Raw genomic sequence first — 20,638 nt, forward strand, 5'->3', positions numbered from 1 at the left:
AACAGTATAACTCTATGATAAAAAAAATAACGTATAAAATATAAATTATTAAAATATCCAAGTCATAAATAATTACAATAATTCCGAAATATTTTCTTGCCTTTTAAATTTACGGTTACAGAATCTTCTTTAAGCGTGTCAATTTATCTACAACTTTTTCTCCTATAAAAAAATTCCACATTTACGTGTCAAACTTTTACTTTAAACAAGTGAAACATAAAAAAAAAAAAAAATGGTGTAAAGTCTTTTAAATGGTTTGAATTAGTTGTAAATTCAGATTATATATTATATACACTAACCAATTTTATAAACAATAAATAATCAAGTATTAGTGACTAAATTAAAGATCTTCTTGAGTAAATAAATTTTTGGTTTCTAAATTAGTTTAAATTTTTGGTTTCTAAATTAGTTTCTATTATTGTTAAATGATTTCTAAATTGGTATCAAATTAACTATCAAAGTTTTTCTACCAAATTTAAAATCTAAATAATTAATAATTAAAACATTGATTACTAATTAGATACTAATTTAAAAATTATTTCACAATAATAGAAATTAATTTAAAAATCAATTTTTTTTAGTTTCTAAAACGGTCTCTAATTTAGTTACTATTACAACTAATTATTTTGGTTTCTAAATATTGATTTTTATTTGATAATTTTCATATTTGTTGTTATTTTTTTTATAAATTAATTCTACATTATAAAATTGATGTCATATAAGTTAATATCTGTCAAGTATGACTTAATATTAATATATTTTAACATTAAAGCCTTAATTAATATTTTTGAATAATTAAAGATTTTTAAGAAGAATAAAATTTGATTTTTCCAACATTTTTGTGTGAATATAATATATTTTATTTAAACACCAATCTGGTTTTTATATTGGAGTTATAAGGATGAGGGTATTGAAGTAGAAGGCATGGTTTGAAAGGAGGAAGTTGGAAGCAAATTGCAATATTGGTGAATTATTATCCATGGCCTTTGGGCAATGAACAAATTAACACTTAACATACAACACATAAATGGCTTCTTCAACCATAGCCTGCAACTTCCACTGTAACTACCATCCTTCAATACCCCTTCCAACCTCAGCCACACCTTTTTCCTTATCTTTTTCACACCCTCTACTTTGCGCCTACAATGGCCTTTCCCTTCACCCTTCGAACTCCACCTTCAGAGTTTTTGCCAAGTTTGAGAAGTTCCAAACCGAATCCCCAGAGCCTGATCCACCATTCTCCTTAGAAGAAAATATTGTTACTTCTGTTAAGGATGGTGATGAGGAAGATGACAGGTATTACTACTTTACAATTTGGAGATTATTATTTTTGTAAGTCTCAGGCAACAGTGGGTGGATCCTGTTACTATTTTCCATACATTGGACTCTTATCTCTGTGAAGGATGTTTTGTTTTGTTCTGGATTGTGTTCTAGAAACTCAATGTCTCGCATTCTTAGGCAATTTAAGCGTGTCTGTCAATTTTGAGTCACCATATTTTGAAGTCATATGGGGATAGGAAAAAGGTAGATTGATGAAGTTAGATATACATTCCAATGGGTATAAAAAAGTTGTTCACTTTCTTGCTTTCTATTGCAGTTGCTTGCCTTCAGACTTGGAGGGTGCAGTGAGGCAATCTAGCGAGGCCGCAGGCTTATTTGTATCTTCAGGAGGGATGAGAGCCACAGTATGTAGAAGAAATGTTTTTCCTTCTTTTCTTTATTTCACACAAAATTGTCATTTGTTCCAAGTTCTGCACTGCTGGTTTAGGAACAGTTCCAATTAAAAATATGTTTCTTTTATATTTTTTTTTGGAGGATGAAGATTTTTCACTAAAATGTTGTGCTGAGCATCTTCTTTGGCATGGCAATCCTTCTAACGAGCTTAGTCAACTTAACCTGGTTAAGATCAATAACTTTATAAATTTAGCATGTTAAAGGTGAGAAGAAGTAAGAGCAAAATTATTTTTTTCATTATTTTATATTATGTAACTAAATGTTTAAGCCGAGGCAGCTTAAAAATGTTGCTATGGAGAATGCAGTTTACTGAGGGATTGGTCTGTCAATCAAAGTTAATAATTGTTTTCTTTCAGTTGCTTAGCGCCAAATGCATCTTGTCCTAAAACTATTTTTAACTGTCTTACAGGTTGAACTTTTAATCCCCCAACTGCAATTTTTAGATGACGAAGGTGCGCAGGTTGAACTCTGGGAATTGTCAAGGATCTTTTTGGATACACTCATTGAGAAAACAAAATTCCAGGTTAGTGGGATGTATTCCGGTAGTTATAAACTTACAGCACATGAAATTATGAAGGAATATTTGAATTTGAAATGTTTTTCTATTCTCTATTGTTGGAAAGCTGCCTTAATTGCAGTATGTTAAAATAGAGTATTTAAGTGGATGCAATCCTTTTTGGAAAAGTCTGTTTTTGTAAGATTGAATTTGGTTCAAACCTAAAGTTTAAGACCTTTCTTACCTCTACATACATTCTTCATAATGTGATTGCATGTGGTATTAATATGTTCACGTCATTTAAATAGAATAGGTTTCTTTCTAGTGAGTCACTATCATAACTCATCCATGCGGTTTCTGTAATATTGGATGCACAAAAATATTTATGCCATCTATAGCGTCCTATTTCCACTCCAATGCATTGGTCTCCGTTGTAACCTAGTACACAAAAGGGATGGTTGTGCTATGATCACCAACTTTTCTCCTTGTGATATAAGTATCCACAAACTAGATGCTTCCTGAGTATTATCTTCATTAACTATTGTGCTTTTGAATTCGCTAATGTTTTATGATATGTGTAGTTTTATTTTGGAAGTTGTAAACTAGGTTGCTAAGTTTCATGAATTTGATTGTTAGAGAGTTAAAGCCATATTTCCAGATGCTGGTGCAGCAGCCCTTCTGCAGTATCGGTGGAAAGATGCTATATTTAGATTTGCAAGGTAACTTCCAGCGCTCAGATTAACACTGTATGTTTTGTTCTGCCGGAAAAGTAGTCGTGGGGTGTACTATCATATATTTGATTCTGACGTTTGCACTGCACTTAGCTACTAAAGTACTTGTTGGCTATGCTGTTGCTGTCCATAACATTTCAGTTCTTTTGCTATTTATCCAGCTTGAGTGACCGGAAGCCTGTGGAAGGTGATGATGAGATTGTGGTTATGATTGTTCCAGACTATCAGATGTTAGAATATGTGGAGAAAATTGCATCCAATCTTTCAAATGATCCAGTAAATCCCTTGACTTTCGCGATCTCTTGAAATTTAAACATCCGTCTACTGAAAAATGTGCTAAACATTCCTCATCATGAGGTAAAACAATTTGTGAAAGCTGCTTATATGACAAGGGGTTGGTACTTCTCATATTTTTCGTTCCAGAGAGCTGTCATAAACTGCGAGATAGATAGCCACCTCTCTGCCATTTCAGCAACCTTTCATTTAGTTTAGAAATTGCCAATGCCATGTATGTTTGTATTATTTACAATTTTCTCTCAAACTATACATACAATGGCAGCCTAAACCCCTCATCATGTGGAATCCACGCCTGATTAGTGAGGATGTCGGAGTTGGGTTTAATGTCCGGAAATTAAGGCGCTTCTTTCTAAGGTACAATTTCTGAGCCATTACATGGTTTACTACTTAAGTTTCAAGTGACTGTAAGTGGTATTTACATCAACTGGGGTTGGATTTTTGTGTGCTTGGTTTTTTCTGCTATTATATGTGTTAAGTTCCTTGAGTGCTTTTCATTTTTGTGTTCTTTTCATTCTTAATGCAGTTTATTTTGTAAAATTGGTTTTTCTGATCCCACTAGACTACAAAATTCTGATTTTTTTATTGTACAGCACTTTTACAACTGTCTATTTCATGCGACCTATGCCATTTGGAGCAATCTTCAGGTGTTATCCAGGGTAAGTCTTCCATTCCATCTCATAAGGTTATTGTTATATAAATATGGATCTTATTGACATCCTATCTCGACTTATAAAAAAATAACTTTTGAGTTCGTAAGTGGATTATCTGGTTCACTTGATTTTTGAACATGCAATCTGGTCTTATTTTTATATTCTGTTTCCATGGAGATAAAATTGATGAAATCATACACTGTTAATTGCAAAGCTGAAATTATTTATGATTTTTTGTTTTCTTCCTGTTCTGTTGATGTACTCAGACAGTGGAAAGTGTTCAGTGATGACAAGGACAGGCCAAATAGATATTTGCTTGCCAAGGAATACGAGAGCCGTCCCGATGCTGAAGACATTGAGGTTACTAGCTTCAATTCTAAACTACCTTGCCTTATCTAACCATTTTCTTAGAAAAGAAGAAATTGAATATAATGAAAATAGCATTAGAGAAAGGAAAGAGAGCAGATTTGTTTGGGGAATAACTCCTAGTTATAATCAATATTACAATAGATTAATCTCTCAGGTAACTTTTCCTTCATGTTGCAGATTCTATTTGACGATGAAGAACAGAAATCAGAGCAAGGGCAAGGTTTGCTAGACAAAGCGGCGGGCATATTCTCTTCAATTAGCAGGATGATGAAGTCTATATGATGATTGATCTTTCATACTAGTTCTCTTCATAGCGCATCCCACACCCATTCATGTCAATTACATGTTTGATCCTTTAAACTTAATTTTAGAAACCTTACAACTTTCATTATCGTATACTATGATGCAAGTTTACATGTTGTGATGTATTCTAATTTGCGCGAGACACTTTTGTAGGTGAAGTGTTTATCCCTACTCTGTATATAAGAAATGCTTTTTTCCCAGTTCTTTAACACGATTGGCTAGAAGCATAAGACATTTGCAAAAATTGAATGTTATCAAATTACAAGCCATAAAATGATCGGAGCCTAACCTTCACTCCATTCCCAGGGGCCTTACCTTTCAAAAGATTATTCTCCCCTTTGCTTTTTTATTGCACAATTTGAAAAACAAAGTACTAGAAATATTGGTCTTAGCAACATAAGTTTGGAAATATGAATTCCCGAATGTTGTATCAGAATGCTAACTTTCGCAGGTTAAAGGAAGAAAAGTAATAAACTTATGAAGCTCTCATGCATTTGAAGTACTCGGATTGATCAATTCACAAGGTTGCCTGTGACATCACTGAAGACCTTCAAGGATGGCTTGTCTTCAAAATTCCAGCCGTGCAGAGAAACTCGAGGAGTGACACCTGGAGGGACCTCAAAAGAAATTTTAATAGTCATGGTCTCTCCTGGCACAAGTGAAAAATAGTTATCTGAGTAATGAACAGGGAGAATTCGTGTGTCTTCCCCCTCCTTGTGGTCTTTATTCGAAGCATGAACAGAAAAATGAAGAAAGAATGCAACACCTATATCTTGCCCATTAATTTCAGAAACCTTCAAACCCTCACTTTTCCTGGCAAAGCATTCGTGTATCCTCGTAAGCCAACCAACTTGCTCTTTTCCTCGCACACTGTTTACGGTTTCCAGTTTTTGTCTACCTGTTGAACCGTGCTCCAATGTCAAACTGTTTGAGTCTGGTTTCTTAGATGTGTTTTGCACACGCATTTGAAGTTTGTAGGTAGATCCTTGAATGAAAACCTCGGATGTTATCTTGAGTGGTATTTTCTTCTCCCTATACGGCTCTAGTAGTTTATAATCTCCACCAGGAAGATGCAACCAATAAAAGTTTCTAGATAAAATTTTATTATCTGACATGTTGTAGAGTTTGAGAAGAAGAAAGTAGACTGGCTTAGGATTTTTTGACTTAGGATACTTCATCTCAACAATAGGTGTTACATTTTTTGGCAGTGCAGTGAGATTTTCATGAACTTTGTAGTGTGGACATGTGCCTTCAAGGTCCCACACCGAAACTTCCATAGCTACATTAGACAATTCTTCTGATGTAGTATTCACTAACTGTTTAAAGAAGAAAAATAAAATGCTATAAAACCTTTAAGAAAGTATTCGTCATTGGATCATCAAATAACTTGCAAAGGAAATTTTGATTATTCCAAGTTTTACCTGTTCAGTACTCTTATAATCCCTTTAACTTGCTAATTTGGACTGCCAATATAAATTAAAAAATGATTCTTTGACACCATATAAAACAAAACACTTTCACTTTCCAACTTATTTTAATAATATAATAATATATATTAAAATATGATTAAAATAATAATATAATAAGTTATGAAGTGGGAGTATTTTTTTTAGTGTCAATTTTATTTTCAATTTATATTGCGAGAAAAGAATTTTGCATTGTTCAATGATATTTCTATTTTTATTCCAAATTCAAAAAAATAGAAGTTCAATGTCGATGCTTACCTCTATAAAATATGTAGCCAGATTAAGCTGTACATGAATTGGCTCTGCAGCGCATCGACAACCATAAAAACCTGCAGTTTGGTCAAGAAGATGATCATAAAATTGACCTCTCAAACCAGTCCAAGGATTTTGTGTCTTCCAAATTAAGACTCCTGTATATTTTTTCCACATGTGAGAAGTCCATCCCTCCAGAAGAGCTCTATATTGTATGTAGTTAACTAGTTGAGCCTGGAAAGATTATAGTATAAAAAATAGAGTTAACAACAGAACAACAAAGATAAGAGGATTGAAAATGTATAATGAATGATCCAGCTGGATAAAGTTTTCATACCTTCAAGCAAAAATCATCAAGATCTTTCACATCACCATAAAGCTGAATTTGATCATTAACCTTCTTGGTTGGGTTTGAATATGGAATGTATTTATGATATTTCCAGAAGGGATTTGGAACTTCTTCTACATAACCACTGGAAAGTTTCTTAAACAGTGGTATTTTCCATCCTTCTGAAGGCATTGTTGCTCTTATGGTAGCAGCAACTGGCATTCCTACAGAACCAACCTCAGGGTTGAATCCATACTTGTAAAAGTCATCCTTAAAGAAATCTTCAGGATTTTGAATTTCATAAGGTCCATCAGTGAAGTTCCCTTCCCCATCTGCAAACCCATCCCATAATGATCCTTGTATGTAAATTCGCGTGCCATCAAGATATTGGCTAGGATCCCCCAACCCTTCGGACAAGCCACCTACAGGTTTTTCCTTTTCTTCTGCATGTCTGAAATAAGGATGAAGTTTCAGATCATTTTTCAGCGCCATATTTATATCATGTGGTGGAGTTTGTTCATTTCCACCCACCCAGAGGGCAAGACTAGGATGATTTCTAAGAAGCTTGACCGTGTCTCTTGCACAAAACAAGAAAAGGTCATGGTCCAGGGGACCATTTAGATTTGATACAGGGATACCACGTCCATCCACATCCCCGGTAATCCAGAATTCTTGCCATACCTACAACATTTACCAGCAATATGATCAATTATCAAAACTAAAACTGCACTTATGTAAGCCAAGTTTTATAGAACGTAACATAGTGATAGAGACTGTAACTCTGCATACATCAGGCCAGACTTTTTTAAGAAGTATACCAAGCCTAGTCTTAAAGCCTATTTGGTTAAAAAAATAAGACTTTAAGGCCTAACACTATGTAGGTAAAAATAAATATATTAAACTCGCGTTAATCTGTCTTTATTAATTATTAAACATATTGATCTACAAAAAAATCAAATTTATAATATTATTGAATGATAATGCTATACCGTGTTCAAGGATCTTATTACAAAATGTTTTTAAATTAGTAATTTATTTTGTTATATTGCATATACAGTGTTATATATATAACACATATATACACCCACACACAATGCATATATTAGATGATCATATAAGAAAACTGTAACTATTAATTGACCTATTTAGAACAACAAGTTTTGAGTACTTTAAAAGTTTTATAATAGAACAAACTTTTAAATAGGTTTGTAGACTAGGGTAGGTCTTCGTGCAAGTCAGGTCAGACCATTAAAAGATATATATGACAAGTAAATGTGCCAAACTCGGGCTTTATGTTTTTAATGAAAGTCAATTCAGGCCCTGGCCTACTAAAGCTTGTCGCGACTCAACCTATCTGGTGAAGATGTTTAAACCAGTAAATTTTAGAATGATTATTTGGTCTTGTTGCAGCAACACTCACAACATATTTTATTTGAAAATAAAAGGGCATGATAAGATTTGAACAGAGGCTCTGGATATCCCAATATTGTAATAATCTGATATCATAAATCCAACCTGCTTTAATTATGATGATGGAGTCATTCAATCTAATGCAAACTTCTATATCGATACACACGTACTCAAAAGGAAAGAAACACTAATAATCTACATAGGCACACAGCAAAGGAGCAGTAACGCAGTAAGCGCATAAAAAGTATACAAGAATATTAAGAAGCACATATAAACAAGAATGAATGTCTAATATATCTTACCAGAAGACCATAATAATCACAGTAATGATAAAACTCTGGCCTTTCAGTGAGGCCACCACCCCAGCAACGAATCATGTTGAAATTCATATCTGCATGAAACTTGATATCTGTTTTGTATCGCTTTTCCGAAAGTCGCAGTAGCCCATCAGACAATATCCAGTTCCCCCCTCGTATAAAAATTGGTTCTCCGTTAACTTTGAACAATCTATGAAAAACAAGAAGCAAAACATATGCAAAAGAAGTTTAAAGTGTGAATTAATCCCACTGAGGAAAAAGTAAAATATTATAACATTGAAGGAACACCATAATACCTTCCACCAGTAGCACCATCAATATTGCTTTCAATTTTGCGGAATCCAAAGTGATTGCTCCATGAATCAGATTCACCATATCCTTTAACATCAATGTTAATAATAACATTGTACAAAGATTGCTTACCCATTCCATTTGGCCACCATAAATTGGGCTTGTAGAAGAAGAGCTGCATAAGTAAATCATTAGCCCTTTAAAAGAAGAGATAAAGCTTAAACCCCATATTACGGGAGTTTAACAGGGTCAATAGAAAATGACGCTACAAAATATTATCAATCCAGGATTGCAAATTTCCTCAACTTCGAACGGAAAAAGAAATTTCTGTTTTTTTCTCCAGGAAATGTTCATAAAGAAATTCATTCAGATAGACCTTATAAGTCATACAAACAAGTTTGCACAAAAGCAGCCCAGGGATACTAATAACAAGACAATATATACTCTTTTTTTTCTAGAAGTATATCGTTAATTAATGATTAAGTTCTTCACGTGTAACTCCATGGAGACAGGCTCATTAGGACAGTGGACTAAACTGTCTAAGACTGACCTCAGGAAATGTATATTGCACTCGTGATGTCGGAGGAATTGAAAGATTTTGAGTTTGAAGCTGCTCTACTGAGTGAATGCTCCCCTCGAGTTCTGTTGTCACATGGATACTCAAAGAACACTCAGCAGTCCAGGAGCTCCTGTTTTCCAACTCAGTTGTGGCATGTAGATATACTCTCTTATAGTTGTCAAAGAATGATGACACCAAGTGGGGATCGATTATTTTTACCGGCTGCAGCAAACAGACACAGGAATCATCCTACCAAAGAACTGCTGGAAGTACAGTCAACTATAAATCGACTCTAAATAAAGCTTGCTCTGATGAACAAAATGTTTAGAATGCATAAAATGCAAAAACTAATAAAGCAATTCTTATGATGTCTTTAGCTCATTACTCTGTATTGTTATTCTAGTTTTTGTTTCCCAGACATCTCAGTGACTTCCCAAAAATGTATCTAATCATTTATTCGATTGGATCTACAGGAGTTCAGAGGTATTTAATCATGAATTGAAGAATATATGAAAACCAAAACTCTTTTTCTTTTGGAGTTAAGAGCAAAGGAAAAAGACAGTACATAGAAAAAAAATAGAAAAATGACGAAGATGAAAGAAATTTGATAGTTGGTAAATTTTAAGTGCATGGGGAAAAAAATACGTTTATGAAAGGATCCAAAGCAATTAATACATACAACTCACCCCAGTAATAGAAATGGAAACCTCATCCCATATTCCGGTATTCCTATCTCTGCAATCATATTTAACACTTGCATTAGTTATTGATATACAGTTTGCTTTATATTGCATCTTCAGTCGACAAGCAATGCCAAACTCCTCTATATTTTGTTTCACTTTCTTTTCCTTTTCAGTGCATGGAAGGACATCATAAAGTCATAAAAGGAAAATACAAACAACATATCCAAAGGAAATTCCAGTGTCATATTAGATAAACATGTTATACATTGATGCCTTATTTTGCCTTTTCAGTCTAAATTCTCTTCTATACAAACTTTAACTGCGAATACAGCTTAGTGACAAAGTAAAAGTGTCTCCATTTTGTTAAAAAAATGAACATTCTGATTTTTCAATCACATAAAAAATATCAATTTCATTGATTATAATGACAAGGATATTGCTAGTTTGTTACCGTAACCTAGCTAACCGAAAAGAACTCCGGTGGTTTCCCATTCAAGTAGTAACAATTTCACCTTATAGGAGCCATCCAATCCCAACCTTGAACATATTGTGTGGCCACATCCTTTCCTATCTACACAAAAAGAACAAAATAAAAGATAAATTGTATATTCCGCATGCATCATCATTCACTCTTCTTTCCTAGTCTTACTTCTTAAAATTCAATAAACTTTAGAAGTTATCGACCACTAGAATCTACAATTGACACACTGTCATATAACAGGAAATTAAATAATCGAAAAGGACAAAATTAACTAATATGATTTATAAATTTAGTTTCTGACCTCGTGATCACCACCTTGTCCTCCCTGAGGAGGAATTCTCCCAGGATGATCCGGAGGGTGAACAAGAACCGCAAGCAGGTTAGTACCATCAGAATGAATAACATTAGTGACATCAAGAGAATGTCTCCGAAACATTCCTTTGGGGAGTACCATCTTGTGCCCATTTAAATAAACATCAGCAGAGTAATTGATTCCTCGGAAATTCAGATCACAGTGCTGATTACCTGACTGTAAAGGCAATGTCCGTCAAACTCAAAAAAAAAATGAATAATCAAACCAGAAAGCATCATATTTGAATTAAGCTCACTCAAGTAGCAGCCCATAAAAATTGAAATAAATATGAAAGCACTTTCGAAATTTCAGATATAAAATTGCGTTATAAGAGAGAGCAGAATAATCCTTACCAGCTTACACTGAAAGGTTGTGAAGAACCAGAAGGTGTAGTACTCTCTTCCAGAGTCAGCAATATCTATGATTGCCTCATTTCCTAGTCCATAAAAAGGATCAGGCACCACTTTGTTTTTCACTAAGGTTGCCAGAACACTGCCAATCATTAAACATCATTTCAAGTTAAGAATCAGTATCACCAAGAAAGCACAGTGTGCATGCATTGCATTGCATCCAGAGAGAGAGAGAGAGAGAGAGGGAGATTACGTTCCAGGGACAACGGCTTCCATCCACGGTTGGGCGGAAGCAGAGGGAGGGTGCGTGGTGGTGAGTTGAGTGCCTGTGAAATGAACCTCAGTGGACCTGGCTGCAAGCCATCCCGAATGAAGGGTGACCTTCGCCATTGTTACCAGCAAAACTTGGAATGGAAAAACAAACAAATATCAACACAAATTCACTTCTCTCTTATCCACCATCACTTGTAATAAATATGGTAAAAACGGTTTCACACACAAAAGTCATATCCATTATTTTTTTTTTCTTTCTATTATTATCATTGTACCGCATATGCTCGAGATGCGAATGAATTTTACACATAATTTTGTTTTGGAAAATGATACTTTTACAACATTAATATAATTTTTATGTGATGAGTCTAAAAATAAATATATATAATAAAAATATAAATTTAAAATTAATATATAAAAAATATTAAAATTATAATGTAATTGTGTAAAAAATTGTGAATGCGTTATTATCGTTTTTATTTGATGTCATATTAATGTCATATTTGATGTCATATTATTTGATGTCATACTAATATTAATATGGTAATTAAGTGTGATGTACGACTAATATACCATTTATTTTTATAGATAGATTGATTAATGTGAAATTAAAATATTTATTATTTTTTACTAATAAATTAGTACTGACATTCAAAATGTCAAATAACCTTTTGTCAGTATTATCACTCTTGATCAAGAATATACTTTTGATAAAGAAGAATACAATACCGAAAATTATCAGAAATTGACATGGAGAAATAAGTTTTATTAACACTCTTAGCTACTAACACTGACTTCACATTGTTTATGTGGCATTAATTGACGGCGTAGATGTGATATTTGGTGAGAATATGACACTGACTCTATATTATAATATATGACTCGTAGCACACACAAAATTGGTTACTCATGTGTCTATAAGTGGTTACTTATGTGATGTTTATGGTCACCCACTCTTCATGAAAAAAAATGATTTTTTTAATAAGAACCATATATTACATTGGTTAAATGTCTTAACCGATGTAATAACCCTACTAGAACTGGTTACCCAGCCACAGGTTCCTCCACATATACTGACACACGCAAAATTGGTTACTCGTGTGTTTGTAAGTGGTTACTTATGTGACAATGTGACACACGTTGGTTACCCGTGTATCTGTAAGTGGTTACCTATGTGACGTTTATGACCCACCCACTCTTTATGAAAAAAAATCAATTTTTTTTAATATGGGTCATATATTACACCGGTTAGAGGTTTAAACAAGTATAATATGAATTAAAAAATATATATATTACATCGGTTGTTATTAAGAACCGATGTAATATATTCTTTTTTACCATATTTTGAAGCTCGCACTGACACTGCTTATTCGAGTGCAATCTCACTCTATCACGTCATTGTCACGTCTGCAACATCAAATGTGTGTTACCAGTGTGTCAATATATCATGATTTCATCAAAAATTACAAATAATGATACAGACTTAATCTTAGCACTCCATTAAAAACAATTATCATAAAAATTTATCTTTTTAATAATCTTAAGTATAAATTGTGGAATGATAATATAATTATTAAAATATCATTTTTTCCATAAATGTGTGATGTATTTAAATCATGTGTAGTAATAAGTACTAAATATATGTGGATGAGGATGATGATAAAATAAGAATAAAGTATTTTTCAATATTATTTATTAGAGTCTTAAACTTCTCACTCACAAAATGTGGTTAATATATAAAAATTTACAAGTTTTGACATGACTCATGCAAATGAGTATGTATTATAAGAGACTTATTACAACATACATTAAGGAATTTTGTTAAAATTTATGAATGGTTTGACCGATAAAATAAATTTAAAAAAATTATAAGTAATATATTTAAAAAATATTAATCTTTGTCAGTATAAATTAATTTAAATTAAATAATAAATTATAATTTTATGATTTAATAATTTTAATTTTATTCATTTTATTATAATATAAAAAATATATACTAATAACTAATATATAAGTTATAAACATGTTATATAATATACTAAATTACATAAAAATAACGTATAATCAATTATGTTTTAAAAATAATTAATTATATGTTATTTTCTTTTTTCTTCACTTATATACGGACTATTCTTAAGGTTTGTTTATTTTAAGAGATTTACAGTTTAGGTGGATGAAAATGCAGTGATATTCTTCGTTTGGATTCACGGAAAAGTGAAAGAAGGAGGAGTGTGAATAGTATTTTTCATTCTTCTCCTCAAATTACGCAAGCAGTTGTATTTTTCTCATTTACCTCATTTTTTATTTTACATTTTACATGAAAGTAAAAGATTACTTTTTTTTATTGTATAATAATATATTTAACATAATACAAATAAAATAATATTAAATTTATCTAAATATAAATAATAATTATTACATAAATTTAACTATTACAAATATTTAATGATATTATTAATAAAATAATTTTTTCAAATAATGATAATAAATATAAATAAAATAAAATTATTAAATAATGATATTATTATTAATAAATAATTTTATTTTATTCTACTTATATCAAATATTTAATATTATTATTTATTGTTAATAATAAAAATAAAATATAATTATAATATAAAAATGAATATAATTATTTATATAAAAAATAAATATATAAATTAATTAATTAGAATCTTAATCTTTTATTAACTTAAAAATATAAAATTTCAATCCCTCACAAATTTATTATTTTTATGAAAAAAATTCATGTTTAATGATAAGATATTCGTATTTTAAAAAAATATATTCAATGATATTGAAAATAATTACAAAATTTTAATTAATTCAAAATTAAAAAAAATGCATATTTTATTATTCAAAAAAAACAAAAAGTAAATTTGTAAATTTAAATTTTATACCTTAAAAAAAAAAATCATACATTCACTCCAATGTAAAATAATCTAAACACATTAGACGTGTCAGTTATTCTGCTCTTCAACTACGTTACTTTAGTTAACTTTCTTCACGTCTCATTGCCTCATCTTCCACGTAACCAAACACAAAAAGGTTACTTCTATTATTTTGGTTCCAATTTTAAAAACAAATATTTGTAAGACTCATAATAAAATCTTAATTTTATTAATAAGAAGTTAATGCTAACCACTCTTATTAGAGAGTTTCTAAAATAAGTAATATTATCATAATTGATTCATTTATTTATTTCTCTTCAAATTCCAATTTTTAGTTGGAGTGAGTTATTTAAATTAAATTCTGAAATATTGAGTTATTTTTATCTTTACCATTATACTAACCAATACCTCTTTTTATAATTTATTTTCATATTATTTTTTAACTAGGTAATTTTATGTTTTAATGAATAAAAAATATTTTTTATTTACTGAAATAAGTAATTAAAAAATACTCTCTCCTTTAAACTAATTAAATAATTTTTTCACTTCAAAACAACTATTGTATACATTTTTTTAATATCAGTCTTACAAATATATATATATATATATGTACTTTTTTTATTTTTTTAAATTTTGAATCCTTTTAATGTTTTTAAACATCATTCTTACAAAATTATGTATTATTTTTAAAATTGTATTATTTTAATATAATGAAAATGTGAACATGTATTTTTCTAGCTTTTTTTTTAATTTTTATGCAGAAAGTGTATTTGATTTAATAAACTGCAACTTTTTTTATCGTAATTGTAATAGGGAGGTTTGGTTTTTTTATTTTATTTTACTATGGTTTTTATTCTTAGAATTTTACTGCCTCCTTGCATGTGAATTAGCTTTTATGAATTCAATATTTTTTTAAATACATACGTAAAAAAAATTATTCAGACTCCTGTACTAACAAATTATCATTATTTATAGGAACAGGAAAGAGATGTGTCTTTATATTTAAAAAAATAAAATTAATAATAATATTTAAAGAAAAAATAGTAAATAGTACGTATTTAAACAATTCACCCTTACTTTTTTAATTTTAAAATATAACTAAAAATAAGAAAAATTGTATTTTATATATATATTTTGAGAGATAAAATAGAGAAATATGCAAATTCTAATTGTAATTCTGTTTGTGATAAAATATGGATCAATTTGGAATGCAACTATGGTTTTTTCTTATCTGTTTCTATTTTAGAATTACGAAAAACACCAAAAACATTCATAACAATTACAAATTAGGAAGAAATCACTTGATTTTGATTGAAGATTCATAAAAAAAAAAAAAAATATTGGAATCAAAATTAAACTAAAATACTGAGAATTTCTTTCACCAAAAGTAATAATTTATACCATAGACTAAAACTTAAAAGTTTACTCACTAACAAGGTTCATCCAATAAAGTAATTAAAAAAATAAAAACTAATCTTTAAAGAGTCTGTAATTATAAAAGATTTGTAAAAAAAAGTTAAATTTTTTAATTCAGTTGTTGACCCTTCGTACTCTCTCATCAGGCCAAGCATCAGAGGGAGTACCTACGCATCAGAGGCAGCGTTGGGACCATGCTAAATGCCAAAAAAAATTGCTTTATCAATTACGAATAGAAACAAGGAATAGTAAAAGCATGCTTCAAATCCTTATCCAATACCAATGCGCCTCTTCTTATCGCATTGGCACTGATTTTTTTCATATAAATTTGCCCACAAGGGCCAGATTAAGATCAAAGGATTAAACGACCTGAAAACTCTAGCATACATCACTCCAAGACATCAAGAGGGATTCTCTCCCATATACAGCCATAGCAACACTTATTGTATAACAACTGTTAAATACTCGATTAAACTCGCAATAGCCGAAACAACATCCTAACTCACTTTTAACCTTGTTCAATGGATGAAGTCATTAGGTATGGAATCCATATGGTAGAATATCCTTAGTTTCTGACATCCACCAAGGAATGAGTATATGAAATAAAATAAATAGATAAACAAAACAGTACACAAGATATGTCTACTCTAAATTGCTTCACTCAGTAACTACAACATAAAGAAACAAATCATTTAGCAAAACGTCAAAGATTGAAGTAAACATTTAAGAATCGCTGGTTGTCGATATCAAGTTAACATAAATCCATCCAAAATGTAAAATTAAAAAAGCAGATGAAATTTCCTAGGAATCGGTCATTGGCTCTACCGAGACATCACTTCCTCAATAAAACAAAAAAAGATTGCATTTTACCTCTTTCTCTTCTTGTTTCCAGGAGCAGCACTCTTATTGAATTTACCATAATCATTGGTGGTGTCAGCTGTATTCTGCTTTTTCAACCCCTTTTTGCCTCCAAAACCAAATTTGGAGTTCTTACCATCTCTTTTCTTTTGTTTGTTTCCTTTACCAAAGGCTTGCTTTGCCTTACCTCCTGATCGATCCCCCGGAGCCACTCCTGGCCTTTTCTTATTTGACCTCTCAAATACTTTTCCATCCTCAAAGTCAAAAGCCGTATCTGCATCATTGCCATTGTCAGCAAACCCACTTTTTTGCCTCTGCTTCCTCCATTTCTTTACAGATTCTATATCTTGCTTTTTCTGCTTAGCCCTTTCTTTTAGTTTCTGAGCCTGAATCGCTTTAGCCAATTTCTTGGTCTCCCTGGCCTTTCTTCTCTCATCAGCCTCTTCCATCTTTCGTTTCTCTGCTAATAGCCTACCTTTCACCTTTTCCATGTGGACATCTGTCTTTACCATTTCAGCATAATAGTCTGCAGGTCTCAGAAAAGGTAGACCCATTGATTGAAGTTTCTCAAAGGCCTGCCTAGTTCCCTCCAATGCCTGTGTGTAAAATGCAAGTTCTCGTGCCAAATCATCATTGACATCTACTTCTTGCTCTTGATCAACATCAATGGTTAGTTTGTGTATCCAATTCACATTCTCAGGCCAACTGATATCTCCAAGTTTATCTAATAGAGCATCTCTGTTATATACAGCATTTTTAGATGGTTCAGCTAATTTCACATCCTCTTCCTGTTCTGATTCAGAAGACATTTCCTCACCCATATCTTCAATTTCATTCTCAATCATTGTATCATCATTTTCCGACGGCATCACCATTAAACCTATACAAGCATTGAAAAAGGAAAAGAAAGTTCAAATTAAACCAACAAAGTGTCGTATTGTATAGCATTTATAACCAAAACAGAATGTCATTTAAGATATAAGGGACAAAGCTTTCACAACCAATAGATGGAGAGGAGGCACTAAACTCAAATTGACACAAAACCCTAGAATCAATGGGCGAAATAAACCATAATTCGGAAATATTGCTATAAGCAGACCCTAACCAAAATCAACATAATTACATAAATGATAACAAATAAATAACACGCATAATACCATATCAACCATAACAAAAAAAATTCTTATTTCAATTCAAATAACTTGATATAATTGTATGCCTAATGACAAACAAATAATAGCAGACATTGGATCAAGAAAGGAAAATAAATCTCCTTTTATTTTAATAGAAAAAAGCCCAGTGTTCATTCAGTAAAAAATAGGTAGCAAAAGATGTTTCAAAATTTTACATGGTACTGGAACCTAGCACCTAAATGCCCTGTTGACTTAACATTAATCTGCTGTCACTGGCATCTCACAACACAACTACTGAACTACTTCACAACAACGTTTTACAAAATAAATAGAAATATAAGAATAAACATGGTATCACAAAGCGCAAGGGCATGAAAGAAACACTAGTCACTAGCATATAATGGCTTAGTTCATGAACAGTGCAATAGTTGTACAGAGGGCCGTTGTGTGCAGGCGGGATGAATTAAATTTTAGTAAAGAACCCAAATGGAGTAAAGTCCAAGATTTTCAACAGTAAAATCTCAATCAAGCATTCAGAACAAAACTTCATTAAAAAGTTAATCTAGAGAGCAGAAGAACCGATGAGCTTCCTTCAAAGTTCCAAAAATAAAATTCAGCAACCGCAAGCCCTGTCTTCTCAAAAGAGAGGGAAGAAGAGTACTTCTTTTTCCCTTCTCCCCCAAGACCTAAACTTTAGTCTAGAATGACAAAGGCTAATATAAAAATAAAAAAAAAATAAAATAAAAAAAAAAAAAAAACAGAATTAAACAAACCTTAATCTTTTGTTTAGAACAGGAAATACACATAGGATTGCCCTTTTGATCATTTAAACAGAAAAAAAATAGGCAAGAAGATTGGGGAAATCCACTCCATCAACGCCACTATTTAGTAATAATCAGAGAAAACATAAATAAGTTGAAAATAAAAAAGAACAACACATCCAATCCAACGCAGAACATCGAAAGAAAAAGTGAGGTATGCAAAGCGAAAGCAGAATCAGAAAGCGAAAACCAACCTACCGATGCTGTGAGGGAGGGCGATTGCGACGGCGGCGAAACTGCCCAAACGCGAAGTTGAAGGGTTTTAGTTCAGGGTTTAGGGCTAAATTTGTGATATTTTTTTTTTGCGTTTAAATAATGCGAGTTCGAAGAAAAAAAATACTCGGGTCGGGTCAACATAACTAAACTCGGATCAGTCTTCACTTTTGTGGTATATGGGTCGGGTTCGTTCAGATTTCCTTCTTTACGTACCAACTATTAAATATTTCTATATTATAAATTTTAGATTTAAATATGTTTTTCTTTCTGAAATATAATTATATTTAATTCCATTCCTTAAAAGGATTCAAATTTTTTAATTTTATTTTTTGTATTTCATATTAAGCCTTTTACATAACTCTTTTTAGCTTCTATAACATATAAACCCTGTATATTTTTAGTTCGTATCTAATATTAAAAAATAATTTTAAATAAAAAAATATTATAAATAATTAGTAAAAACATGTTTGTCCACGTTTATCTGTATTCACTTTTTCTTACGACAACAAAAAATAAATAAAAAATCTTATAGTAATTATTAAAATAAAAAAGTAGTAAAATTAAGAAAAAAATGTTCATAAAATATAACTACAAAATAAATAGTTTTTTTCATTATGTGTAGTTAATTGAGATTAAAAGAATAGTTACCTATTTTTAGTAAGATTTACGTATACTATAAAAATAATTAAAAAAAATATTTTTTTATAAATTAAAAATAAAAATATTTATTGAAATAAAAATTATTATGAAAAGAATTACAAAATAATTTTTTTTCTTTAATTTTATAATGTTATAAGTATATAATATTTTAGAATACTTATTATTTATTATAGATAATTTTTATGAATAAGAAATTTAATAAATGAGTTATATTGATAAGAATAAAAGAAATAAAAATTATACAATATAAAGAAAGATCCTCTTTATTAATAGTTGTGGTAGATTAAAAAATAAATATATTTAAAAAAAATTGGAGACCATCCCTACCCTTCATCCATTTCTAGGAATAATTTGAGTCAAGCTTGAATAGTTTGTATTTATAAGTTGCTGATACGACCGGATAACCAATCAGTTGCAAAATTTGTATGCATCTTATGTGTGGGCTCTGCATTATGCACCCGCATAAATTTAAACTGCACTCTCATATAAATTTAAATTCCAATTTTATCTTTTTAAAATTTGTATTTTAGATTATACCATTAATAATATATTTTGTATCTGAAATGTATATTCTAAAAAATATTATTTATTTTGTATTCTAAATTGTATATTCTAAAATATAATCTAAAATACATTTTTAAAGAACAATTCTGACATTTAATTCGAAATTACTGTCTTGACCCAACAACCCAATTTCGCTTCAGAAATCCAACTACAAATGTTGAATATTATGTATGACATGGCAATTTGAACAAACTTTTGAATAAATATTTTAATAAGTATATTACATATTGAACACAACTTGTTTAATGAAAGTTTGTTATAGTTTTATTACAAGAGTAACCAACAGATTTTTAAATATGAAAAATTGATTTCTTCAAAATTGTTAATAGGATTCGTTTTTGTAGTAGAAAAACTTTATCTTTGTATTAGGACGTTTATAAACCAAAAGTCATTCTTATAAACTTTTAAATGAGTCTAACAAGATATTTCTATTTAAATATACTTGTGTAACACAAAATTTAGGATTCTTTTAAATAAGATTATGAATCACAAAAATAAAAAAATATTCTTTAATTTACAAAGTTAAAGTATAAATAAATAAATAAAAATATTTAAGTTTGATTTTCAATACATATCTTTATTAAAAATTATAATAAAAGGAAAACAGTAAGATCAAGTAAAATAAAACGTTATATCATAAAGTTTGTTTAGAAAAAAAAATACCTTTAAAAGTTTAAAAAATTGTAAACCTAAAATCTAATAATTTAACATTACAAAACTAATAAAGTAAAACATCA

General features: G+C 30.5%; 3 protein-coding genes across 5 annotated transcripts; 1 reads left to right on the plus strand and 2 right to left on the minus strand.

Moving 5' to 3' along the window:
- Positions 1-877: 877 nt before the first annotated feature.
- LOC137829829 (uncharacterized) lies at positions 878-4,789 on the plus strand. Its single transcript, XM_068636784.1, has 9 exons — positions 878-1,296; positions 1,598-1,685; positions 2,144-2,257; positions 2,867-2,949; positions 3,123-3,237; positions 3,521-3,612; positions 3,849-3,914; positions 4,175-4,268; positions 4,455-4,789. The coding sequence occupies exons 1-9, from the start codon at positions 1,028-1,030 to the stop codon at positions 4,557-4,559; spliced, it is 1,026 nt and encodes a 341-aa protein (XP_068492885.1). The 5' UTR covers positions 878-1,027; the 3' UTR covers positions 4,560-4,789.
- A 65-nt stretch (positions 4,790-4,854) lies between these two features.
- On the minus strand, positions 4,855-11,542 carry LOC137829827 (mannosylglycoprotein endo-beta-mannosidase-like). 2 transcript variants are annotated; one of them, XM_068636782.1, is made up of 11 exons: positions 11,323-11,542; positions 11,073-11,211; positions 10,669-10,896; positions 10,399-10,457; positions 9,890-9,938; positions 9,195-9,425; positions 8,650-8,819; positions 8,339-8,543; positions 6,636-7,307; positions 6,305-6,532; positions 4,855-5,896 (listed from the first exon to the last, which is right to left on the minus strand). In XM_068636782.1, the coding sequence occupies exons 1-11, from the start codon at positions 11,457-11,459 to the stop codon at positions 5,093-5,095; spliced, it is 2,922 nt and encodes a 973-aa protein (XP_068492883.1). In that variant the 5' UTR covers positions 11,460-11,542; the 3' UTR covers positions 4,855-5,092. The 2 variants fall into 2 exon arrangements, with proteins under 2 accessions (XP_068492883.1, XP_068492884.1); XM_068636783.1 differs by having other exon boundaries at positions 10,338-10,457; positions 11,323-11,516.
- Positions 11,543-16,318: 4,776 nt separating this feature from the next.
- On the minus strand, positions 16,319-18,773 carry LOC137829830 (probable rRNA-processing protein EBP2 homolog). 2 transcript variants are annotated; one of them, XM_068636785.1, is made up of 2 exons: positions 18,660-18,773; positions 16,319-17,387 (listed from the first exon to the last, which is right to left on the minus strand). In XM_068636785.1, exon 2 carries the CDS (start codon positions 17,380-17,382, stop codon positions 16,516-16,518), a length of 867 nt encoding a protein of 288 aa, XP_068492886.1. In that variant the 5' UTR covers positions 17,383-17,387; positions 18,660-18,773; the 3' UTR covers positions 16,319-16,515. The 2 variants fall into 2 exon arrangements, with proteins under 2 accessions (XP_068492886.1, XP_068492887.1); XM_068636786.1 differs by having other exon boundaries at positions 18,656-18,746.
- Positions 18,774-20,638: the final 1,865 nt, after the last annotated feature.

The sequence above is a fragment of the Phaseolus vulgaris genome, chromosome 7, assembly GCF_000499845.2.
Source record: "Phaseolus vulgaris cultivar G19833 chromosome 7, P. vulgaris v2.0, whole genome shotgun sequence".
Lineage (NCBI taxonomy): Eukaryota > Viridiplantae > Streptophyta > Magnoliopsida > Fabales > Fabaceae > Phaseolus > Phaseolus vulgaris.